The sequence below is a fragment of the Hyperolius riggenbachi genome, chromosome 7, assembly GCF_040937935.1.
Source record: "Hyperolius riggenbachi isolate aHypRig1 chromosome 7, aHypRig1.pri, whole genome shotgun sequence".
NCBI classification, from domain to species: domain Eukaryota; kingdom Metazoa; phylum Chordata; class Amphibia; order Anura; family Hyperoliidae; genus Hyperolius; species Hyperolius riggenbachi.
The window spans coordinates 211,450,484-211,477,787 of NC_090652.1; the positions used below are offsets into that span (position 1 = coordinate 211,450,484).

The window sequence follows — 27,304 nt, forward strand, 5'->3', positions numbered from 1 at the left end:
TTGGGAGGTATGATATATAAATATATATATATATATATATATATATATATATATATATATATTTACATACGTCCTCAAGGAATGAGTAAGAAAGAGGGACAGAGGGACTGGGTTCCAAAAGGACAGTCCCTCAATATATGTATCCTGTGTCTTGTCTATTTTTACAGGGCACCCAAAGCCCCAGTGTAAACCTATTTGATTTAGACTGTAAATTACAATGAAACATTTCAGCAATATATGAATGTATAATGCTTCCATCTTATAATTTTATAGCCAGCAGAACGTATTTCAGCTGTTCTGCATCACATTGCACTTTGGTGAACAGGCGCCAGTGTAATCAATGGAATTTCTGCTCTTCCTGCAATTTTGCACAAGTGAATGCTGTGTATTAACCTAGCTGGTCCAGTAGATTAAACGGGGTGTGAATTTTGCTGTCAAAAGTTCTATATTTCTAGTAAAGAAAACTGGGTGTTTCTTTTGTTTGTGTATAATAAAGCTGATTTAAAAAAGGGCTAAAAAAAAAAAAGAAAGCATTCCAGGCCTAGACTCTGCCCTCCCTCCTCTCCCTCAGTCTGGGCGTGTGAGAGGCCTCTTTGTGTCTGGCTGTGACACAGGAGCTGGAGCAGCAGCAGCAGCAGCAGGAGGAGGAGGTTTGTGTATGTGTGAGAGAGGAAAAGAAGGGGAGGCGATCTGGTGCCTTGCTCATCAACACTTCAGTCCTCAGCTCCCCTCCTCCTCCTCAGCCCTCTCACATTAGCGAACACTCCCTGAGGTGGCTTCCCCTAGGGAAGAGAGGGGAGCTGCTGCGCTGCTGAGGGGGCCCCCTTAATGCTGCAAGGCTTTCTTTACACCACAAGAGTAAGCAGACACATCCTACCCTCTGCAGCCTGTACAGGGCCTCATCTTGGGAAGATAACTCCGAGCAAGCTGGGAATACCTTGGATCTGGGACAGACAGCTGCATGCTGTAGACTTATGATATTTATTGATGCTGGAGAAGAGGATATTTGGAACTTGACTGCATCAGCCCCTCCTCAAATGGGAGAACAGCTACAATCTTCACAAATGGATTGTAAAAACCATTTCCATTGGCAGGAGGAAAAAAAGGAGTAACTCAGGAAAAAAGAATCCGCTGAAAAAAAGGATGCTGGAAAAAAAACTCTCCATGGACACGTTAGGAAAACATGGAAGAAAATCATTACATTTAATCATTTAACACCCTCCTGTTTTATCTTGAAACAAGATATTCTGTTTTCATCAGAATTCTGTGAAATTGTGCCCTTGATTTAAGAGATTTTATTTCATTTGTGTTGCAGTATAGAGCGAGAATTATAGCTCTGTGGCAGTGATGGTTTTTATGGTTTGTGTTTCCCCCTACAAGGAGGTGATCATGGGTGCAGCGTCTCCTGTGTAATACTGCATGTGAAGATGTCATTAAGGACCTTGTAAGTACATTTTGATGCTGTGAACAAGCTGGAAATATTTGCATTTCTCAGGGAGAAAAGACTCTCATGCTTAACACCTTACTGGGAATGAGCAATAACTGACAGGGGGACGCAGTGTAGTCCACTGAGGATCCTGCGCTAGAAGGGCCTTTGCCTCTCATGGATTAGAAGGCACAATCACATTTATTGTGAAATCGGATTATATTCACCCTTGGTTATTTTTGTTTCTTTCCTGTGTCTTCTCGCAGTCCCCTTTTTTTTGGGATTACCGAGGTTATGGCTTCAAATCAGACTCTGGTTCTTCTGCTGATCTCCTTACATTCCACCCTGCTTCTGGCCACAGCTGCTGGTAAGTCACTTTTCATCTGACAGACTTTTTTTTGTCTCATGCGGGTATTGATTTGCATCAGTACAGGGTACATGGGCGTCAGACTCAGTAACAAGTTATGCTGGCTAAATACAGGTCGATATTGGCTCAATATGGCAAGTGATCAATTGGGTAGCAATGACTGATTTTACCAACTTGTCCACTTGATCTTGATTAGATTTCAGCAGAAATCTAATCAAGGATCGATCAAACTGTTAGCGTTCTCCTCATGATGCCAGTACAGGGCTATGTGGCTGTCGATTTTCCCCATGGTTCCTCCACCAGCTTTCTTGAAGAGGGTTTTTCAATATGCCTGATCTCCATAAGATTGATAAACTTTTGGTATTTTAATCAAAATGGATTGATTTATCATGTTGGGGGCAATAGATCACTAGTAGATTCAAGCATAGTGATGAGATTGGCTGGAAAAATCAATATGTGCGGAAGCAGCCATAAGTGCAGCCGGCAGACAGCGTGACTTCAGTGGGTTGCTTTTTATGATGCATTTACAACACATTTGTGATGTGTTTGTGCTGCATTTGCCATGCATTCCCATTGACAGGAAACAAAAAAAACTATTGAATGGTAACCAGACAGGATCTATTAAATAAAAGGAGAAAAATCATGCATAGCAAATGCAACAATAAAGCTAAGCTGACACTAAACACTGCTATGGATATCTTTACAAATGCAACATGACTGCATGTCAGAAGTAAAAATAAAAAATTGACCTTAAGCCGGAGAAAGGAAACAAAATTATATATAAACCAATTGTTATTTTGGCTTAATTATATAAAGCCTAAAATGCCATACACTGATTTTTTTTAATTATTTTATTTTATACTGGAGATAGATTTACTCTCGGGTTTTTCTTTCAAATAGTTTTGTGTTATAAGAAAAAATGGCCACAAGAATTAGAAAAGATGACTTGTAGCCGTCTGAAAGATATCTGCCTTAAGCGAAATTGATTGCAAAAAAAGAGTGATTAGCAGAGTCATGGGAATGATGGTGTGAGTCAGAAATAATGAAACTGCGTGAATCAGAAGCAAATGTCTGTGCTGGGAAGCTTTTGCAGGAAAATGGAGATATAAATGAGCTACACCATTTTTGCATTTATTTTGCTGAAAAATCAGTAAGATGTTGGTGTTTGAAGAGGTAAAGTATCACCAGATCATGGATAATGCAGACAGCATGCTGCTGGAGTGGGAGTGGTGACTAGTGAGCACCTCAATAGCTGCACAGCAGAGGAATCATTGCAAACAGCTCAGATTTCTGATCCTGAGAAAGTGCTGGCTCTCTGTGTCATAAGTCCTGCTCTCCACATGTCACTGTGTGTATTAGGCTGTATTTATAGATTTCGTCTGCGGTGACACCTCTGTCTGGATTATGATATTTTTAAAGCCACAATACAAGAAAGTTCAATGACAAAGCGCTGGGATGAGTCAGTATTAAAGAATGGGAGAAAAACCATTGAAACTAGCCTCAGGCAGTGATAACTTGTCAATAACTCAGCGATAACACAATAGTCATGCAGTGGTTGTCGGGCAATATGTCTTTTTTTCTGGTCACTGTATAGCCAGGAGAAAAAAATTGAGGTAGCTTCAGCTGAACATACTTTTCTATTGTAGAAACTGTTTCATTAGTTTTACAGAGCAGCTTCTTCATTTCTGATGTGTGTAGGAGATTCCTAGGCCATTATAAGTACAGATAACTTCAGAAGTGCAGAGTACTTGATACATTAAGTACATTGATGAGATCAGACAACCGCCAAGTAAGTGTATGCTCCAGCATAGGAAGATTACATTTGCAGGTCTGAATTTTGCAGTCTACCAACACTGGGGGACTGGCGACAAAAGATACAGTTCAAAATGACAACTCGTTTCACAGGTATTGCATGCTTCATCAGGTCCATACAGTGCTTGCAGGTAAACCTTGTAATGGCTTCTTTTAATGCACACCTGACCGAGGCAAAGCTACCGAACGTAAGGACAGAGGTATGTCCATGCTGGATTCACATACCTCTGTGCATTATCCATTCCACTCCTCCTCCCCCCACACACACGCACACCTTCCGGGCTCCTGTAATCACTTCTCGAAAAATGTGACTTTTGGCTAAGGAGTATTCAAACAGGTAAAAGCAGACTTGATGCAAGGTTCCCTCCCATCACCCCTCCATTTCCCCCTCTTCCCCTCCCCATTCATTCCCCTTAAGAAGAAAAAATTGGGAGGGTGATGTGAAGGAACTGCCTCTCCCTATCTGAATATTTGACTGTAGCCTAAAGTCAATCTTTTTTTAAGGAGTGATTATAGGGGCAATTTTCTCCATACATGCCACAGTTTAATTCCCCCGCCCCCCTCTTTCCTCGGGAGATGTAGTCCATGAATGTGAGTACTTCTCTGTACATGCATCCAAGGGCTACATCTCCCAGCAATATGAAACTGTGACATGTATGGAAGGATATGGTGTCCACCGTACAGACTATAGGCTACAGGACCAGCCCCGTAGGTAATTCCTCTCACCCCAAACCTAGTTTCTCCTACAGCACACTAATAAAAAAAATAAAATTTTATTATGCAGCTCAGTTAGCTTTAAGGATGTTGAGGTGCACTTTTTAGACAGACAAGAAATGTAGTTTGCACAAGGGGTAAACGAGGCTGTTTCTGTCAAACTGGAGCAGCCATGCCTACAGAGGGGAGTGGGCCTTTGACATCACTTGTCATCAACACTCAATGCTGTTTTTTATGTTCTCCTAATCATTTTAGAGACAGTACACACCCTCAGCTGTACAAATAATATCTGCATGGCAATTAATTGTATTAAGTTACCTCTAATTATGAAATGCCAGGAATATCCTTCACTACCTGAAGATGTCACCCTGTAGAAGCAATGAAATGTTTTATAGAACAGTGAGAAGGTGTTCAGTTGAAGCTACTCTTTTTGGTTTTGGTTTCGGCTTGTCAAGAGGCGCTTTTCTTTCCATTGACTTGCAGGATGGCGATATTAATTCAGAACACTTCAGACAGTGATAACGTATATCACTGCTTTATAAATAAGTAAGCCTTGGCTTTCAGGGACAGAACTGCTTCACAGAAGAAAAAATGATATAAACGATTTCACATGATTTTTTTTTGCAATGATGAAAACACTGATTTTTGCAAGTATAACCACATATCACTGCTTTATAAATATGTCCTTTTCTGATTTTAGCTGCGGCACAACACGTGCAATTTGATATTTTACAACCATATTTTTGATGTTGATTTTTAGTGACGTATCTCCTGTGCCAAAGGCTACATACTCACCTAAAGATTTTCTCCCTAGCTCTGTCGCCTAAGGGATTGGATACCGATCTTTGTCGGGCAAAAGAGCAGCCACGACGCTGTACATTTGTGCCATCAGCCGCTGGCTGAGGATCTGCATGTTGCTATGTGGGGGGTGGAGGGACGATGAGCAATTTTGACCAGGCAGTTTCCATCGTGTGGGGGAACATGAGAACAGTGTGTCATGCGGTGCTTGGACGTCAGACATCGCTAAAGGTCCGGCATAACATATCTATAGCAATCATCGTACGGTGACAGTACCCATTTTGTTGTTCTGTGGGTATGGGCCTAAAGGCAGATATACTTGGATTAAGGTGTGTGTGTGCGTGCGTGCATGCACACGTGCACACACACAAAGATAGTTTCTTCAGTTTTAAGACATGCTCAATTTAGTTAATACTTTGAGTCACTGATTTGCTATCACATCCATTTTTTTGTATGTTTCACTGGAAGTAGCCATCTAGGAAAAAAACTATTTACACAGATACAGACTGATCACTACCAGTATTTGGAAACACTAGGTTGAGTTTTTAGGATTTCAACTGCAATTAATATATATGAATGTAGATTTAAGCAGTTATGATGCATTTGGGCAGGCAGAAAAGTTAACAAGATATGAAGTGCTTGTCAGCTTTGTATATATGTGAGTTATACTGTAGAAATGCCATTTGGGCTTAGGATGGCAGCATGTTTAGGTTTCCTGAAAGTGGAGGTTTTTCTTCACATAAGAATACCATTCTGTATATGGTAAAAGGATAAATGCAACTGTAAACTACAAATAATTATGGTCTAGATTAGAGGCCTAGTATAACCTAGCTGAATTCCAGCCCTGTCTAAGGGCCAGTGCACACCAAAACGCGCTAGCGTAATCACAAACGTTTAGCGCTTTTTGAAGTGATTTTTCAGAGCAATTCTAGGCATGTGCCTAGCGATTTTCTAAGCAAGCCTAGTAATTTTTGGAGCGTTTTTCTGTAGCTAACTGCACCAACAGACATCAATCAGCCTTGCCACTGATGCCTTGTTCCACACTGCTAATGCCAAGGACTCCAAAAATCAACCAAACAAGTTGAGGTTAGTCACTTTTCTCAGGTGTTACAGGTACCCAATTAAGTAATGGTATCCCAGCACCACAAGAATTTTGTAGAAAAACTGTAATGAAAACTAATTAGCAAGATCTATTTTGTACAGCTTTATACCCATGCAGGAGGAGGAAATATCTGGGCTGTCTGTACTGAAGCAGAGTACAGATTCCAAGCTGGAAAATAAATGCTGTTTGTGTCTAATTAACAAAATATGTGTGCAAAAATGTATATGTATAGTACATTTTTAGTGCCAGTGGAACTTTTATTCTTCAGTACAGCATGTGCAAAGATGAGATCTTCAAATGCATTTCATAGTCTCTGACAAGTTAGTATTCTTTATGATATAAAATATACATACACAGAATGGTTCAAATGCTGTGCTGATCCATCCAATGAGAGAAAAACAAGAAACACATTCTACGTATTCTTATGTTACAGCTATGACAGATCAGAATTTATCTATTTATTGTATTTATAAAGCGCCAGCATATTACACAGCGCTGTATTACGCAGCGGCAGCGCTGAATAAAAATCATTGGTTCCCTCCTTAGGCCCGGTTCACATTAGCGTTCCCTGTCCGGATCCGCCTGATCGGATCCGGACCGTATACTGTACAAACGGAACGTACGTTCCACATAGCAATGCAAAGGCTATGCGGACGTTCACACGGAAACAGAAAACCAATGGGAAACGGAAGCACAGAACACACTGGCTACAAACACCTGACGTTCTACCCCACTTCCTATGCGTTTTCTAGCGGCGATTTTGGATGGGGACACATGGGCAAGCATTTTGGAGTGGAGCAGCAGTGACTTTTAACGTGCTGGAGCTGTTGGCAGTATGTCGGAGGTGGAGGTGAGGCCTATACAGCGGAGGACCTGATTCCCCAGGTGCACCTTCTGCTGACCTCCCAGTCCCCCCAATTTTTATTTATTTCTACTCTCTTTTGCCAAACGGATCCGGATCGCATCCTGATGTACACCTGATGCAACCTGACCGGATCGGATCCGGATCAGAACCGGACGGTTCCAATCCGGATCCGGTCAGGTCATCCGGTCCGTTTGGCAGAGAAACGCAAGTTTGAACGGGGCCTTATGTAATTAAATATCTTTCCTTACTTATAATAAGCAGTAATGATGCCTAAACAAACAACTACTTCATTCTACAATTCCTGTGCATTTCCCTTACAGCACATCTGTTTTACCTTGCTTAATACATATATTTTCTGGAATTTGCTTACATTGGCTACCTAATTTAGCAAGATGTACATGATGTGATCCTGATAGATGAAGAGTAATTGAGTTTAACATTTCTACATAATTGATGTTGTTTAGTTGAGTACAGCCTGCTTTCTTTAGGCTTACAATTGTGTTTCGTCGTCAGGGTAATTAAGGTGAAATTACCAATGACTGAATTAATTATACCCATCTCTGTTAAAAACTCATGCAGTCACTATCTTGTTTTGCCTGTCACCATTTAGATTATACCAGTAGTGCATGTGTCCTAATCCTGTGCACTTAATGCTTAGATTTGTGAAGGCCTCTCTGAATATATTATTGATGGATCAACATTAAAATGGGTTAATTATAGCTTCCAAGGACATCAGTGCCGCTGGGTTAAAAAAAGGCTTGAATTGCACAAAGTAGTCCTCATTACCATATGAGAAGCAGGCTTGATTACCAAGGAAACTCTTGGGTGAATCATTATGGCAACTGTTGTCGCATGGAGTTGGACAAACCTATGATTTTGTTAATCAGCTTTGTCTGCAGAAGACCTAAACCGGCTGATGCCAGATTGATAACACTGAGCACAATTATATACTTGTACTGTGCAAGCTCTGCAGCACCTCTGTCCATGTTTTGCCTGTACAGTAGATTTCTCTCTCATGTTTTGGTAGTACAAATGTTTAGATGATGCCAACGATGTCTGTTTGTGTTCTGAAGTATTACCAGGCATTTACATATACATGTAGCACTGCTTCATTTGCTGCTTTAAATGGTTTGTGTAAATTCATAAAGGTATACCGTGATTTTAGTGATAATTAAACCTTTAATGGTGAAGTTAGTCTTTGGAAGAGGAATGTTGAGTTTGACAAGGCTAAAACAAATTGTATTGTTTATATTGGAACCCAGGCTAAAAATGTTTGTTAAAGGGCTATTCTGCTGCTGGGTACTAGTGATGGTCATGTCTAGGAGAACTCATGAAGAAATATGTGATTTGGTTGATCAGTTCATAGATTTGCAAAGCTCTGATTTGCTGTGATCACTTCCTGCTTCATCACATGATCATGACTAGCAAATCAGAGACTTACATAGTGACCATCACTGTTGGGTACAGATTGAATATCCTCCCAACTTGTTGGTTATTATTGAAAGGCAGACGTTCCCTTACCCAGACCTCTCCTGATCGAATGAACAGTGAAAAGCATCTCTGGGATGCTGGGACTCTCAGGCCGGGGATCCACTAGCTGCACTTTTCTAAGCGTATGTGATTTGGAAAGGCTCTTGCTAATGTACTGCTATGGGCGATTTATTTTAAATGACATCCCTCAAGTGTCATCACACACATAGTAATAAATTAGCAAGAGCTTTTCAGATAACAAGAGCGTAGAAAAGCGCAGATAGTGGGTTCCAGGCCTCAGGGAGCTCTGCTGGTGCCTTGTAAACCTACCATTGCAAACCCAGAGAACATTACGACTGCAGGACCAGGAGTTTACAAGGATGCCACCAGACTCGGGTTTGCTCAAATTAAAATCTTTCATAAACATTTCTACTCTGTTACCCAAACCAACTGTCTACATTGCAGTCAGATGTCTTTACAAGCGTCCTCCATGCACTCTGCCTGATACTGCATGAGTGAATAGCAATTGACAAAAGCCTCATACACACGGTACAATTTTCCATCAGATCGACCGGTGATCTGAGGAGAAATTGCATCGTGAGTAAATGTCCACATTGTTTTCAATCAATTTTGTAATCGATTTTGTGTTGATAAATACCCAAAATCGATTGCAAAATCGATCGGACTAGTCAGAAATGATCTAATAGATCCGTCGATATGATGGAAAATTGTTCTGTTTGTACCCAGCTTAACTTACTGTAAATATGAACCAGTTACTGCCTTTTATAGGCACCTTTGTCCACTCAACCCATATATAATAAGTAGCCTACTCTGCTGCTCATAGAAGGATTGTAACTAGAGGGACCTGTGCTGCCTACAGACTAAAATAAATCAAAACTTCAGAGGTACGTTTCTGCGTTCTTTTATGTACTTGCCAGCATATACTGTATATATGGAGTGATGATGTTGGCTTGGGGGCTTTATGTAGAATTGTCTCACCAAACTCAGATGTGTGAATCCTGTGTTTTTAAAAAGGTAGAAATTGAGTTCCAGGTATCTGCTTGGTAAATGCCATCCAGCAGAACTAGCTCTGCCCAAGAGACATCCACTGCTCCTGCGGAATGCTTGATTAAATAGGTCAATATCCTTTTATTCATAGATCTACATAATTACGTTTTTGATCCATGCAGCGAAAGTGAAAGCAGCTTTACTAGCTTTAGCAACTTTCCTGGGATTGCACCACTCTATGAATAAATTGCCTTCTTTTCTTGAGGAGAACCCGAGATGGGAGTGATATGGAGACTGCCAGATTTATTTCCTTTTGGGCTGCTTTCACAGTGCGATGTTAAAGTCGCACGTTATAAAAAGTAATAACGCAGACTAACGCACAGCAACACAAAGTATGTGAGACATTCACAGTGCTCACGTTGCTTTGTGTGTAACGTGTAGCAATATTTAGAAAGTGCTGCATGCTGTGCGTTATAAGCGTTATTAGCTGCGTTGGACTGTTTGCACATGCTCAGTAATGTTTTTGTTTTTTTTTTTAAATGTGACGCATGCGCCGTTTTCGTTTCATCAGTGTGCAACGAAAACGGCGAGACACATAACGCAGTTTAAAATAACGTCCAAATTCAAAACCAACATGCGTTGCGTTAGGGGCACGTTGTGTGACTTTAACGTTGCATCAAACGCAATGTCCCACTGAGAAAGAGGCCTAAAGCAATACCAATTGCCTGGTTAACCTTCGGAGCCTTTGCCTCTAAAGCAGGCCATACACTGGCTCGATTTGCGGCCGTTTCGACAGCAGATTCGATCCTGGGATCGAATCTGCTGCCAATCATTTGCGGTAAACGCAGCTGCCGATCCGATTTCCTCCCGAAATCGGATCGGTCCGTCGATCACGCCGTGCGGGAAATTACCCTCGATCGCCCGCGGGTAAAGTGCGCGTCGCTAGCGGCGGCCGATCCGATCAAGTATACATTACCTGAGGCTGGCTCCCGGGCGTCTTCTCCGCGCTGCACGGCTCTGTTCCGGCTCCATCCATCCCGGCGCTTCCTGTGTCACTGCAGTGACCAGGAAGTTCAAATAGAGGGCGCTCTATTTGAACTTCCTGGTCACGGAGTAACACAGGAAGCGCCGGGATGGAGCCGGAACAGAGCCGTGCAATGCGGAGAAGATGCCCGGGAGCCAGCATCAGGTAATGTATACGGGGGGGGACAGGCGGCAGGAGCAGCTCAGCAGATGGTGAATCGGTTTCAGGCTGAAATCGATTCACAATCTGTTTGCAGTAAAGGCAGCCATACGATCCCTCTCTGATCAGATTCGATCAGATAGGGATCTGTCAGCTGGTCGATCTAATGGCACATCGACCAGTGTATGGCCACCTTAATACTTTTAGCCATAGCCCCTGAACAAACATGCAGCAGATCAGGTTTTTCTGACATTATTGTAAGATCTGACAAGATTAGCTGCATGCTTGTTTCTGGTGTTAATCAGACACTACTGCAGCTAAATACATCAGCAGGGCTGCCAGGCAACTGGCATAGTTTAACAGGAAATAAATATGGCAGCCTCCATATCACTCTCACCTCGGGTTCATTTTAAAGGACAGGTTCCCAGAAAATGAATAGTAATGGCGCTGTGAACTCTTTTTTTTTATCACAGTCACCCTGTGTATCTAAACAAAGATAAGGTAACATCGATTAATATTATTTGTAGAGGATCCATTAGGTTGAAAGTCTAGCAAAATACCACGTCTCAGAAGGAAATGTAGTTCAGGATCCTTTTAGGCCTTCCTGCAAAAACAGTAACACACCATGAAGAAAATGTCTTCCAAATATAATAATAGACTTCAGATGTAAATTTCTTGATAAACAAGTATAAGTGTTCACTACTTTTCCTTGCATCTGGGTAGCTAAATAACACCCTTTAAAAACCAGCTTAGTGGTATGGCCGAGCTCAGCTCTTCCATGACCGCCACGCTGGATTTCTCAGCCTGGTCGGCCGATTTTCACAATTTGTTTTTCAAACACGCAGCTGGCACTTTGCTAGCTGCGTGTCTGTACCGATCGCCGCAGACACGCCACTACCCTCTACATAACAGGCCTCCCCCCCGAGACCCCGTGCACAGCCTGGCCAATCAGTGCCAGGCATCGCTAAGGGGTGGATCGGGACACCGACGCCATGACGTGGATGACGTCATCCCGATCGTCGCCATGGCGACGGGGAAACCAAACAGGAAATCCCATTCTGAACGGGATTTCCTGTTTGCTCTGATCGCCTGAGGCGATCGGAAGGGGTGTGGGGATGCTAGGCTAGCTACATGATTTGAAAAAAGAACACATTTTTAAAAATAGTGCTGCGCAGCCACCCTGGCGCATTTAATATAACGCCACATTGGCTACCAAGTTGACAACTTCAGAGTTTATTGGGGTTTTTTTTAGGCTGGAGCTGTCACCTTTGCACGAATAAGTCCTGTCTGGAGGATAAAATAATTGGTGTCACAGTGATCACACTAGCTCTATGGATCCTGCCTTAGCACGGTAACTAGCAATTCAGAGACTTGCATATCTATCACCTGATCAAACTGATTACATGCTTCTCCATGAGTTCTAGACATCGCTATCACTAATGGTTAGGAACACCACCAAAGTTTCTGTTATTCTGTGAAGCTTTCTGTGGCCTGGCAAATTGGAATATGTAAATATGAATCTTCATTGTATGTAAATGATGTAAATGTTTTAAGACAAGTGCAAAAGTATGCCTCATTCACACTTAGGGCTCGTTTACATGCATCGCAGAGCCCGTGGCTCTGCGCGTCACTCCCGGTAGGGGGCAGGGCTTGCAATCCCATTCATTATACTGAATGGGATTGCAGGCTGAAGTGCCCTGAAATGCAGGCAGCCATGTGTCTGCTGTCCCTGTGATCGCGTTTCCATAAGTGCACATGAAAGCAAGCTATATGGAAAGGAACCCTATGGCATTGCAAACCCGGCCCCCGCGGGGAGTGCCGTGCAGAGCCACGGGGCTCTGCGCTGCATGGAAACAAGGCCTTAGTGCGCTTCTATCCGCTTTTTATCAGCACATCAATGTTACAGATTGCTACGTGTTGCTGAAAAGACAGAAGTGTGAATGAGGCCTAAACTGCCGGTATTTTAGCAGGAGTGGAGATCTGACATGTATCGGTAGCACATTCATCTGGCAAAGGTGGCTGCAGCTAGCACATTTACTTTGTTTTTCTTCACCTATTTATAGTCTTGAGTTTCTGGTGAGGTGAATGAGGCATTTACAAGAAAATATATAATCGATTATCATAACTACATACAATATAATTGTACCATATGCACACTGGCTCAGTAACATTGCTGTAACCAAAGCAGAAACATAGCCAGCCACTAACACAGAGCTCCTCATAGAAGAATACATTATTCACCCTGGCAGACAGAACACATGACTGCTTACGCTCCAGATCTGAAAGCTTTTTTGCATTAATACACAGTAATCCCCTTTCTGGCTGTACGCCAAGCAGGAAGTGAGGCTCTCTAGCGCTCACTTCCTGTGGCAAAAATATGAATTGTGCGGAAGTTTATTGAAAAAAATATGCATGCGTGCCGCAATGTGAACATTTTTTATAGTCTGTGTCGCCATAGGCTCACATGACTTCCGGTCTGCCGCACATCGCCATGCAAGCCAGCCTCCCGCACATCGCCGTGCAAGCCGGCCCCCAACATACTCTTTCCCTCACGTCGGCACTGCGGTGAAAAAACGTCACTTCCGGTGCATCGCGCGGCACCGCATAGCCTTAGTGCTATTGCAGGGTAACACAATGCAATGGAAACACCCCAGTGTGAGGGGCCTCACTCCTGAGGATCTTTACCCATGATATGAAGTCATGAAAATATGTGAAAATTACAGAACAGAGTGATTTTGGGGTAGATGTTACAATGTGCTGGAATTGGAAATACACCAGAATATCCTTTTGACAGTTATTTTAGACCCCTGCTGTATTGTCACCGCTCTGTCTCACTTGTGACTATGCCTGTGTGAAACTTACAACAAACACCAGTCAACCCTGTATCTGTTGCTGGTATTTAGCGACACCTGACATTCATGACAGGCTCCTCTGGAGACACTGGCAGTTAATTGTGTATTTGACTCTGGAACCTCCCAGACATGTAGATCAAAGGAATGTCTTTTACTGTTTCTATTCACTGCATAGTCTCATGTCTGTCAGGGCAAACTTCAGCTCATAAAAGGAAGACTAACCAGTCTTCTTCCTGTTCTGCCTTCTATTAACGCTGCTGCTGGTGTACTAGTAAAACCCAGACAGAAGCTGAGGTCTTTCTTTTTTTAAATAGCGGGCTTTGGCAATTGTAGATTAGGAGGTTATCACAATACCCAGAAAATGTGACCCATGCTTGAACTGACTCTTGTGTTTAAAGAGTGTGTATGTTAAATCAGTAGAAGTAGAAATGGCAGAACATGAAAATGTTTTGGGGATAGTTTATTTTTAGTTTCTGTTTTGCCCTTAGGCTAAACATGATCTTTGTTTATAAGGGCAAGGTATTGTATTTTAAAGCCATCACAAAATCCAAACATCTCTGTGTTTAAAGAGAACCAGAGGCAAAAAGGGATAAGAAAATACATACTTACCTAGGAAGAGGCGATATATATATATATATACACACACACACACCTTCAACTTCAACAAACTTTGCTTAGGGATGACCGAAAAAGGGTTGCATGTGTTGAAAAGGTTGAGAACCACTGCTACAGAGGCTTTCCAGGTTCTCCTTGCTCCTGCCACCGCTCGCTGTGTTCCTCCTTAAAGGGAACTGAGCACATTCTCTTTCAATTGAATCTCTCCTGGCATAGAAGCTGCCATGTTCCCCCCTCCCCTTCTCACATTCCTTATTTACAGAAGTCAGAGATGCTATCTTGACACATTGACACAAACTAGGTCTTTGAAGAAAGAGTCCTAATTACTAACCCCCTTTGTTGTCTAATAGCATTTTTTACCTCTTGGTAATTAGCCCAATAAAACAATTAGGAACCTGAAAGCTCTGCAGCCGGGGACGGCCGGGCAGCCCTGCTGAAACAGGGTAATTAATCTACTTTGAATGTAAAATACAAGGTAAAATGAAAGTTTATTTTAATAATGAAACAGATTGTCGGCATGCATTTTTCATGTGCTATAGAAATGTCCTGAATGATAAAAAAAGGTGCTCGGTTCACTTTAACATCCGGGCCACACCCCTCTTCTTGCACAAGCGTGGCTGTGACTGAGCTGTAGCACGGAGTCGCTTGTGCACGAGTGGCTCCGGCTTACTGCACAGACTTGTCCGTACTTGCACAAGCGCAGTACGGCTGTGCTCATGCCTGAAAAAGAGCATGGCCCCATCGACAAGCCCTTGTCTGTAATCTTTGGTGGATCTGCGCTCAGCAACGGGGGACCGGAGGAAGGCTGAGAAGCCTGTATAGGATCCAAAGGCTTCCCTCTTAAGTAAGTCTGTGTTTTGGTACCCAAACTTTGGCTCAGGTACACTTTAAAGGCCTATGTACTTAAAGAGTAACTCCAGTGAAAATAATGTAATAAAAAAAAAGTGCTTCATTTTTACAATAATTATGTATAAATGATGTAGTCAGTGTTTGCCCATTGCAAAATCTTTCCTCTCCCTGATTTACATTCTGACATTTATCACAATGGCGACATTTTTACTGCTGGCAAGTGATGTCAGTGGAAGGAGATGCTGCTTGATTTTTGGCAGTTGGAAACAGGTGTAAACAGCTGTTATTTCCCACAATGCAACAAGGCTCCCACAGTGTGATGTCAGAACCATGGTCCTGACATCACACTGTGGGAGGGATTTAAACCACAATATCAGCTATACAGACCCCCCTGATGATCTATTGGAGAAAAGGTAAAGATTTCTCATGGGAAATGGGGTATTAGCTACTGATTGAGATGAAGTTCAATTCTTGGCTACGTTTTCTCTTTAAGGGGCCAAAGCCGAGAAATCCGGAAAAGGTTAAACAAGTAGTCCTGATTTCGTTCATAGACTACCATGTTATTTGCTGCGATTAGTGCTATAAGTCCTTTTAAAGCTTACTGCCACTAATCCAGGCAAATAACATGGTACTCTATGGTGGGGCCCTTTTTTACACAGAGGGCTCTAACGCCCTTTTAGAATTTGCCTTGATGAATTCTGGGTTTAGCTAGGCTATAAGGACCCATTTCCACTGTATACAGAATTTGCCTTGATGAATTCTGGGTTTAGCTAGGCTATAAGGACCCATTTCCACTGTATACAGAATTTGCCTTGATGAATTCTGGGTTAAGCTGGGCTATAAGGACCCATCTCCCCTGTATAGAGAATTTGCCTTGAGGAATTCTGGGTTTAGCTAGGCTTTAAGGGGGCCTTTCCACTGTATACAGATTTTACCTTGATGAATTCTGGCTTTAGCTAGGCTTTAATGGGGCCTTTCCACTGTATACAGAACTTGCCTTGATGAATTCTGGGTTTAGCTAGGATTTAAGGGGGCCCTACACCGTGGTGGGAATCTGTAAGCATAGCACAGCTAGCAATTTGGGCTGTGCATCAGAACGAGAGTTTGGCCGAATCGGAAATGACCGCGGCTCCTAGTGGAAAGCGGCCCTAATAGAAGCTATGAACTCTTTTCATTGTTTGTACTTCTGTAAATGGATAGAAATGGTGCAGGGAGAGAGGATAAAGGATTTCTATGTCGCTGCTGGTGTGCAGTGGACTGCATGTTACTGGAAATGCTACTGATTGATGTTCTTTGCATTGTGTGGTTGTTTTTATGTCTGTCATATAATGGAAATTTGCCTCAATAATAATGAGAGCTGTACATCTCCATGTGAACAAATTGTGTCTCACGAAGGACATTCATGTCTGGAGAAGACAGCATAAAAGCTTTAACATCACTGAAATACAAAACCGTTTCACACAGTGCAATCTGCACATACAGATTAGCAGTTTTCTATATCAAGGACAATCATGATGCTCCACCGGCTTTTAGCATTAGCACCTTCCTTTACCTCTAAATCCCTCTTTGGTTTCTAAAGTAGTTGCTAAGATCTACGTATAAACAATACTTGGAAGGTCAGAACATGATAGTTTCCCTGTATTGTATTGTTTTATGTGATTACTTTAACCCCTCAATCCATGTAAGAGACATTCAAGTTTGGTTGAATGCGCAGCTACCGTCATAATGCCCCTAGCACCCTCTTCCACCCACATACCTATATACATGCATACATACTGTAAGTAAAGAAAAACGAATGGCCATCATTTCTTTAAAAAATGAAGGTCAGTCAGTCCGAAAAATTGGGAAAACTTTGAAAGTGTCCCCAAGTGCAGTCTCAAAAACCATCAAACGCTACAAAGAAACTGGCTCTCATGCGGACCGCCCCAGGAAAGGAAGACCAAGAGTTACCTCTGCTGTGGAGGATAAGTTCTTTCGAGTCACCAGCCTCAGAAATCGCAGGTTAACAGCAGCTCAGATTAGAGATCAGGTCAATGCCACACAGAGTTCTAGCAGCAGACACGTCTCTAGAACAACTGTTAAGAGGAGCCTGTGTGAATCAGGCCTTCATGATAGAATATCTGCTAGGAAACCACTGCTAAGGACAGGCAACAAGCAGAAGAGACTTGTTTGGGCGAAAGAACACAAGGAATGGACATTAGACCAGTGGAAATCTGTGCTTTGGTCTGATGAGTCAAAATTTGAGATTTTTGGTTCCAACCACCGTGTCTTTGTGTGACGCAGAAAAGGTGAACGGATGGTCTCTACATGCCTGGTTCCCACCGTGAAGCATGGAGGAGGAGGTGTAATGGTGTGTGTGTGTGGGGGGGGGGGGGATGCTTTGCTGGTGACACTGTTGGGAATGTATTCAAAATTGAAGGCATACTGAACCAGCATGGCTCCCACAGCATCTTGCAGCAGCATGCTATTCCATCCGGTTTGCGTTTAGTTGGACCATCATTTATTTTTCAACAGGACAATGACCCCAAACACACCTCCAGGCTGTGTAAGGGCTATTTGACCAGGAAGGAGAGTGGTGGGGTGCTGTGCCAGATGACCTGGCCTCCACAGTCACCAGACCTGAACCCAATCGAGATGGTTTGGGTGAGCTGGACCACAGAATGAAGGCAAAAGGGCCAACAAGTGCTAAGCATCTCTGGGAACTCCTTCAAGACTGTTGGAAGACCATTTCAGGTGACTACCTCTTGAATCTCATCAAGAGAATGCCAAGAGTGTGCAAAGCAGTAATCAAAGCAAAAGGTGGCTTTGAAGAACCTAGAATATGACATATTTTCAGTTGTTTCACACTTTTTGGTTATGTACTATACTTCCATATGTGTTAATTCATAGTTTGTGTGCCTTCAGTGTGAATCTACAATGTTCATAGTCATGAAAATAAAGAAAACTCTTTGAATGATGTGTGTCCAAGCTGTTTTATCTGTTTATCTATGTAGAGAACATAATGCTGGGCATACACGGTTAGATCCGGCGGCTCGATTAGCTGTCGGATCGACTCCCGCTGCATCCCCGCATGTCCCTGCTCGTCCCCGCGGCCGCCCGGATTGATTCCCAGTTGTCCCTGCGGGCGCTTCCTTATCTTCCGCTCAATTTCCGCTATTGTCCGCCTGGGGGAATCGATCCGCGCGGTGATCGGACCTTCAGCGGCTCGATTGATAAGAAACGCACCGTGTATCCCCAGCATAAGACAATGACTGACTAGGGTAGAGATTAGATTTTGAATTCCCCTGAGGAACAGGTAGTGACATGACTTTTATAGACCATGTAAAAGTACTGAGAAAGATGTCAGCTCTATATAAGTGCTCAGTAATAATTCTTATAATAAGGTAAGGGCATGTGAGCTTTTGATTACCTACTAATAACATTTTTAGAAGGTAACATAGTGCAGAGTTTGCAAGTTTCATGATACAGGTGTTGTGTTCTAGTTGAATTGACACACAAAAAAAAAATTCCTGGAATTGGCAAACTGGTTCCTGAATTTCCAGTGAATTTGTCGGCGTCTGGTACAGAGTTGTGTGTGTTCTGTTCATTTATTTAACGAAGTCCTAAAAATAGATCTTTTTTTAAAGTATTATTTTTGCCATGTGTTTATCAGAGTTTGGACTTCGGAATCTCAATTTGTTATTAACAGTGTTTAATACCAAATGTCACATGAAATAGCAGAGTCAAACGTATTTGTAGAATTGTGCCTGTTTCAATACGCTTATCAGTGTCTTTATTTTTCTTAAAGCTCTAGTTCATGTTTGTATTTTTAATGGATGCTGTGTGAAATATATTTTAGCTTGCAACACACAAAGGTTTGTCCTATCTTTTGTTCATTATTCTTTTTTGATTATTGGGAGGGATTAAAGGGACACTTAAGTCAAACAAAAAAAGCGAGTTTTACTCACCTAGGGCTTCCAATAGCCCCCTGCAGCTGTCCGGTGCCCTCGCCGTCTCCCTCCGATCCTCCTGGCCCTGCCGGCAGCCACTTCCTGTTTCGGTGACAGGAGCTGTCAGGCTGGGGACGCGAGTGATTCTTCGCGTTCCCAGACACATTAGCACCCTCTATGCTGCTATATGGTATATGATATATGCTATAGTAGCATAGATGGCGCTATTGTGGCCAGGAACGTGAAGAATCGCTTGCGTCCCCAGCCTGTCAGCTCCTGTCACCGAAACAGGAAGTGGCTGCCGGCGGGGCCAGGAGGATCGGAGGGAGACGGCGAGGGCACCGGACAGCTGCAGGGGGCTATTGGAAGCCCCAGGTGAGTAAAACTCATTTTTTTTGTTTGACTTAACCACTTGCCGACCAGGTGATTTTTCAATGATCGGTGCTGCGTGGGCTCTACAGCCCGCAGCACCGATCAGGAGTGCAGCATGGCGATCAGACTACCCCCCTTTTTTCCCCACTAGGGGGATGTCCTGCTGGGGGGGTCTGATCGCCGCCGGCTGCATTTGCTTAGCGGGGGGGGGGGGCTCTTCAAAGCCCCCCTCCGCAGCGTTCTCCGCCGTCTCGCCGCTCCCTCCCCGTGTGAGCTGCGCAGGACGGATTTCCATCCTGCGCATTGAAGGATAGGCTTCAGCCTATCATATGCCGGCGATCCCCGGCCAATCAGAGGCCGGGGATCACCGATCTGCCTTACAGCGCTGCTGCGCAGCAGCGCCGTATGATGTAAACAGCCGATTTCTTCCCCGCCTGTTTACATTTTGCCGGCGAGCCGGGATCGGCGGCTCTCCGGCTGTTCACGGAGACACCCTCCGTGAACTGACATGGAAAGGGTTTCCATGGTAACCCGCAGACGACCAGTTTACGCCAATCGGCGTTAGCTGGTCGTCAAGAGGTTAAGTGTCCCTTTAAGGTTAGATGCTCACCTGAGGGGTGTTAAGGTTAGGCGCCCACCCGATGGGAGGATGGGGTTTAAGGTTCGGCACCACCACGGGGGTTCAGTGTGAGAGTAAGGAGGGGTTACTCCCTATATATATTAAGTAGTAGAATATCTACTAGCTATTTCCTGTGCCCTTTAAACCAATTATTTTTTTTCCGATAAACCCTGCGCCCAAATTAGCTTGCATCACTTTTGAATGTACGCAATTTCAGGTAGTAATTGCCAGCTAAACTTCAGTATAAAGGTGCCCATCAATGATGTAATCTTGATTGTACAATTTTACCAATTATATGTAGTAGATTTGTGAATATGCTTGAAATGAATACTTTAGGTAGTCCTTCGTATCACATAGAAATGGTAAGATTGTACAGTCAATGGTATCATTATGGTCACCTTAATACTGTGGTTTTGTGTGAATCAAGCTCTTCATTTGAGTTGCTGGAGACAGTGTTATGGGCTTTCAGTTACAAACAGGTTCTTCAGGGACAGGAAATTGTTAATCTGTCCATGACCCTGGGTGATAATGTACTTATCAGCTAACAGTTATGTTCACATGAGAAGCACAGCACCAAAGAAAATAATGGCAAATCCTTTTCACGCAGACCATAAGGGCCCATTTCCACTGGCGAATAGGATGCAAGGCGATCTCCTCACATCCCTCTGCAGGTACTTCCGATTGTCTTCCGGACAGCCGGATGTGGAGTCATGCAGCTTCCCGTTGGCAGCTATGGGAAATCGGTTGCGTGCTGCGGAAAACTGCAGCATGCTATCTATAATTTCCCCTGCGTTGCATCGCGCCGGATCGCGTAGGTAAATTCGTGTCAATGGAAACTAATCCATTGACGTGACTTTGTTGCAGTTTCCTTGCATTGCGATGCGGAGCAGTTTCCGCATTGCAACACGTCTAGTGGAAACGGGCCCTTAGGCTACGTTTCCACTGCAGCCTGCAAAAAGTCGTATAATATTTTTCTGCTTGGTGAAAATTCGCATGTAAATTTTTACGCGTTTTTATGCAAATTTTCGTATATGAAAATTTGCATTAGTTAAATATAACACAATCTGCCTAGTAACAGCTTAGTCATGACTGTTTACAACTTCCTGTAACCATGAATCTAATGCGAATTTTTGGGCAAATGACGCGAACATTCGCGTTGCCTATTTAAAGCATTGTACGTGAATCGTATGCGATGTCCGAAAAATTGATGCAGGGCCTCAAATTTTTTTTTCACGCGTACGAAAGTTTGCATTGAATGGAAACAGCCCTATTCACTACCATTAGTTGCAAAATCAATGCGAAATTTCTGAGAGAAAACGCACAAGTGGAAACCTAGCCTAAAGGAAAATAAGGGTTAGGGCTTCAGCGTTTGGCATCTCATTGCATTTGTTTTTCTTAAGCACAATTCTTGTTTTTATTTGCCAGAACAGCCCTTTCAGATTCAGCAGGCCAAATTAATATTGCGATCAATAGAACTGCAAGCAGAGAGGATGAATTAATCTGCTGTGAAGAGTACAAGGCTACAGCCATATTGATCCCTGTGGTGATTCTGCAGACGTCACAGAGAAAACCCAATATACAGTACAGCTAACCTTTCAATTCTGCTGTGCAATGCAGTACTGTCATTTGTGTCAGTGGGTGGTTACGAGAGGCTATTATAATCATGCTTGTGTGTATATATATATACAGTATGCTTTATATTTTTAGAGTGCCTGAGACACACGTGCCACAACAGTACGGACTAATGTTATCTCTGTGCTGACTGCAGTTGTAATGGGATACTGATGATAGTTGTACCTTTTCTGTGATGCTGCATTTATGGGATAGAAATATACACAGCAGAGACATTTGCAGTGCATGACAAGCATTGGACTGATTCTTTAGAAATGTATTTTGTTTGGTTGTAGTTGTAGTTGTTGTATTTAGACTACATTGCTGAGGCTAATGCATCTGTTTGCCTTGTTTGTTTTTAGGTTCCCCGTTTATTATAGGCTTTGGCAATGGCATCTATTAAAGGATACCCGAAGTGACGTGTGACATGATGAGATAGACATGTGTATGTACAGTGCCTAGCACACAAATAAATATGTTGTGTTCCTTTTTTTATTTCTCTGCCTGAAAGAGTTAAATATCAGGTATGTATGTGGCTGACTCAGTCCTGACTCAGACAGGAAGTGACTACAGTGTGACCCTCACTGATCAGAAATTCCAACTATAAAACACTTTCCTAGCAGAAAATGGCTTCTGAGAGCAAGAAAGAGATAAAAAGGGGAATTCCTTATCAGTGAGGGTCACACTCTAGTCACTTCCTGTCTGAGTCAGGACTGAGTCAGCCACTTTCATACCTGATATTTAACTCTTTCAGACAGTGAAAGAAGAAAAGGAACACAGCATTGTTATTTGCGTGCTAGGCACTGTACATACCCATGTCTATCTCATCATGTCACATGTCACCTCGGGTATCCTTTAAGTGTTAATTTGGGTACTGGGATTGACATTATTTTTAATATTGTTAACATGTACCTGAGACGAGAAAAGAATAATAATTTATACATACCTAGGGCTTTCTCCAGCCCCCTTCAGACCATTGGCTCCCTTGATATTCTCTCGGGCCACTTCCTTTAGATGGTTCTTTAAATTCTTCAGTTGGCTTGAGTTGATACGGGAGCACGATGGGGGCACTCGCATGGCCACGCTGCACATGCAATGTACTCAGTGACTACAGGAATTACCAGGCAGGCTAGCAGAGGATCGAGATAGCCCTGGAGGATGGCGAGGGAGCAATCAGCCTGAAGGGGTCTGGAGGAAGACTCAGGTCTGTATAAATTCTTTTTTTTCCCCTTCTTCTCAGGTTTCCTTTAAAGGGACTCCGAGCAGTGCAGAAACTATGGAAAGATGCATATCATTTTAAAGCTCTCTTTATCCTCTTTACAATGAGATATAAACCGCCCTACGCCTTTTAGTTTTCGCTATTTTCGCGATTGAAATTGCCGCGGCCGCGATTTCGAAATAGAGAAAACTAAAAGGCGTAGGGCGACGATTTAGGGTTCGTTAGAAAGAGGAGAAAGAGAGCTTTAAAATGATATCCATCTTTCCATAGTTACCTTGTATTACACAGGGCGACACTTTCCCCAGTGTCAGCAACTCCATTCAGCAGAATGGAGCTGCTGACTTTAGGAAAAAGTTGCCCTTTGTAATACAAGGTAACTATGGAAAGATGGATATCATTTTAAAGCTCTCTTTTTCCTCTTTCTGACGACCCCTAAATCGTCGCCCTATGCCTTTTAGTTTTCTCTATTTTCGCGATCGAAATCGCGGCCGCGGCAATTTCAATCGCGAAAATAGGGAAAACTAAAAGGCGTAGGGCTTATATCTCATTGTAAAGAGGATAAAGAGAGCTTTAAAATGATATGCATCTTTCCATAGTTTTTGCACTGCTCGGAGTCCCTTTAAAGAGTAACTGTTAGCCCCCAAATTGAAATTTAAAACACTATTGCAATGTTTTATTTATTATATAAGTGAGCCAAAAAGCCAATTTACAAGTTAAAAATCAATCTAATTTTGTTACTATGTAACCTTTTCCCCCAGCTCCGGACGCAAGCCGCATATCAGATACTGTAGCATGCAGAGCATGCCTATGTCTGGCCGACCCCCCTCTCCCCCCCAGGACCAGGTGCCAATATATTCTCCCCACCGCAGCTGACCGCTCTGACACGGAGAGAGAGCGGCAGCACTTCCAGAGCAGCACCGCAGAGCAGCCGCCGCCGAGTCACATGTGAGAGAATCACATGTGAGAGAGATGCACGGCGCTGGCTGCTCTGCGGTGCTGCTCTGGAAGTGCTGCCGCTCTCTCTCCGTGTCAGAGCGGTCAGCTGCGGTGGGGAGAATATATTGGCACCTGGTCCTGGGGGGGAGAGGGGGGTCGGCCAGACATAGGCATGCTCTGCATGCTACAGTATCTGATATGCGGCTTGCGTCAGGAGCTGGGGGAAAAGGTTACATAGTAACAAAATTAGATTGATTTTTAACTTGTACATTGGCTTTTTGGCTCACTTATATAATAAATAAAACATTGCAATAGTGTTTTAAATTTCAATTTGGGGGCTAACAGTTACTCTTTAACAATATTCTAATAACTGTTATAACAATAATAATAACAACAACAACAATATTCTAATAAATGTTTAGCATTTGCATGCTGCTATTGCTGTCACTTTCTACTGTTAAATTAACCTCTGGACACTATCAAACCTAACCTCCTCCCAGCCTATCCTCTAACACTAACACTCCTATAACTATGCCTAACACTGACCTCTATCCATTTGCCCTAATGCTAAACCAACTATAATTAGCCTAACACTAACCCTATGAGCACTGCAGCCGATACTGGTACTTGGCTAGTCACATATCCAATAATGTTACTTCCAAGAATGATCTGGGAGTAGAATTCCGCATTGCTTAGCATTGCTTAGCTGTCAAGGCCATGAAATCACTGAGAGGGCGATATACAGCAATCAATAGTTCCAGGAAGAGTTTCTGATACTGAAACCAAGGATAATGAATGTAAAAGTGGGTATCCCAAATAAATTACTACATTCTACTGCATGTCACTACAGTGCATTGTTAAGTGTGTGTATATACATATATATATATATATATATATATATATATATATATATATATATATATATATATATATATATATATATACACACACACACACACACACACACACACACACACACACACACACACACACACACACATATATATACATACATATATACACAGTATATATGTGTGCTCTTGTGTTGTTTGTGTTTATTGTGAACACTCCCTCAATCAGTTACGTGATCGCCTCTCTGGTTCTCTTTAAGTCTACACTAAGTAATGCTATTAATTACTAATACTCTACTGATAAGCAAAGTAAAGAGAATTTCCCATGTTAAAAAAATTAGAAACCCTAAAAACTTAATTTGCATTGGGGAATTAGGACTATACAGTGTATTTATTTCTCAGTATGGTGGGCCTCAGTTGATGTCAGTAACCTTTATTCATCTTCAACACAATCTCCACTTCACAGATTGCGGCATTATTCCAATTATCATGCAAAAAAACTGAATAAGCTCTTTTTCCTCCAGCAGGTTTGTCTGCCGATTTTATTATTGAGGTACTATATTAGAGAGATGGCTTGAAAGGCTTGTCCAAGTGAAAGTCTGGCTGCCAAGACAACAGCAGGAATGCTTTTCTGCAGACTCTCAGGGCTCGTTTCCACTATCGCGGTTTCCGCCGCGATTCCGCAGAGTTTCCCCGCACATGAATCGCACAGGGAAACTCTGCCATAGGGGGTTACGGTGCCGCGCCGAATCACTTGCGGGAGCGATTCGGCCGGAACCCCCCGCAGAATTCGCGGCGGAGGCTGCGAATCCCATAGCCGTGCATGGCACGGCTCATGGGATTCGCCTGCGATCCCGCCCACCCGCTCAGTGCCGGCGTGCGTCTGCGAGACGCACGCCGCACTAGTGGAAACAAGCCCTCAGGTATCTACTGGCAGTGTTTTGTGCCACGAAGTCTGCAGTGCAAATAAAACGTCACATAAGGAAGTCTGGGACAAAAGATTTAAACAGGGTGGGGAACACTACTCTGTGAAACACTGTGCTGGCCAATAATGCAGCAGTGTAATAATAACATACCTCAATGTAAAATTGCTAAGAATTTGGAGATTTAGTCATAGTACACTATCAACCTCAGTACGTAAGGCTGAAAGCCAATATTGGATGGTAGTGAGCACTGCAATAAAACAGAAAATCTCTGATTGATTGGCTCATTTATGAAAACCATTGTCTGAAAACTGTATTTGGTGTATCCCTAAATGCATGAAGCCTACCTGAGGTGACGTGACAGGATAAGATAAACCTAGGTACATATAGCACTAGCTCTTATCTGTTTTTCCAGTGCAGAATGTGTTATAAAACTAGAGTTATCTTTGAAAATGTTATACACCGGTATATGAATGGACACCTTTGTGGACATTAAAATCAGATGCATCTTGCCAAGTATCATACAGCCGTGATAATACAATCTTACCACATCCTTGTAGTATGAGAGTCTGTCTGTGTACAGATTTTTCTCAAGTCCCTCTTGGTCTGTATACTGTACGTTGTCAGGTCACATTAAGATCATGGTTTGTTCCGGAAATCAGCTAGAGAAACAGCACTAAAATGTTTGTGAAAAGTGCTCAGGGGAATATTTGCTTGGGTAGGGGGACATTCACAGTCCACTTAACATGTAAGGTGGGAGTAGGGAAGTCTCTCTTCCAGGAAGGAGTAACTCATAATAAACGACTGAGGTCAACATAAAAATGAACTGGTAAGCTTTTCCTTTTAGTGAGTAGAAAAAGGTGGAGTCTGAGTTCCTAGCATATGTTTTCATGTGTATATTTCTTCAGTAGTCTCTATCATTGGATTTACTGGATCTAGCACCGTAACTGTTATGTACAGTATTCTCATATTGTTACTTTTAGCTGCCTAGGTTTTTCAGCAGGTGTCATTTTAATAATTACAAAAAATTCAATATAATGTATAGTTACAGTTTAATGTCAACATTTGCTCATTACAGATATTGGCTTTGCTGCATGGTTGTGCCTCATTGTCCTGTCTGTCTCACTGCAAGTCTACCAGACACGATCTGTGTGACTTAAATCTGTAGTATTCCTTTCTGTCTCATGTTCCTAATAATATGATGCACAATGCTCTTGCTAGCCAGAGATCTATTGCTAACGGTGTGGGTCACAGGAGGGAGCTCTGCAGCCACTCTGTTTTAATTAACATCATTAAGAAATAGGAAAAGACATCTCAAATCGAGACCAAAGAAGCTGTTCTTTTTTTATTCATAGCAAAGAAAGATACTGTTGTACTAAAACCAACAATGCAGTTTGGTCATACTAATGTGTGCTATTTTGGATTATGTGACTTTTGACATTTAGGGCCCGTTCATGCGGAACGCGTGCGGACCGCAACACGTACGAACGCATGGCCATCCGCGTTTGTGTGCGTTGCGTGGCTGATCCCATCACTGAAAAGTGAATGGGACAGCCACGTGTTTTAGCAAAATCTGCGTGCAGCATGCGTTCCCGGACCGCACAGGTACGGAACGCATGCAGTGTGAACATCAGACATTGCACTCTATGCACTGTCTGATGTCGTGCGTTTTGGCCACCTGCACGCGTTTCCAAAACGCGGCTGGAAACGCGTGCAGTGTGAACGGGCCCTAAATGATAGATAGATGATAATTGAAATGACTATAGTTGTTAACATGAAGTAT

At 42.8% G+C, this 27,304-nt stretch overlaps 1 protein-coding gene across 2 annotated transcripts in view; it reads left to right on the plus strand.

Annotated features, from left to right (window-relative positions):
* The first annotated feature begins 559 nt into the window (after nucleotides 1–559).
* BMPR2 (bone morphogenetic protein receptor type 2) overlaps nucleotides 560–27,304 on the plus strand; it is a 209,525-nt gene continuing 182,780 nt past the window's right edge. For both annotated transcript variants that reach the window (XM_068245113.1, XM_068245114.1), the window contains exon 1: nucleotides 560–1,793. In XM_068245113.1, the coding sequence (XP_068101214.1) occupies nucleotides 1,721–1,793 (73 nt within the window). In that variant the 5' untranslated portion in view covers nucleotides 560–1,720. The remainder of the gene's footprint in view (nucleotides 1,794–27,304) is intronic.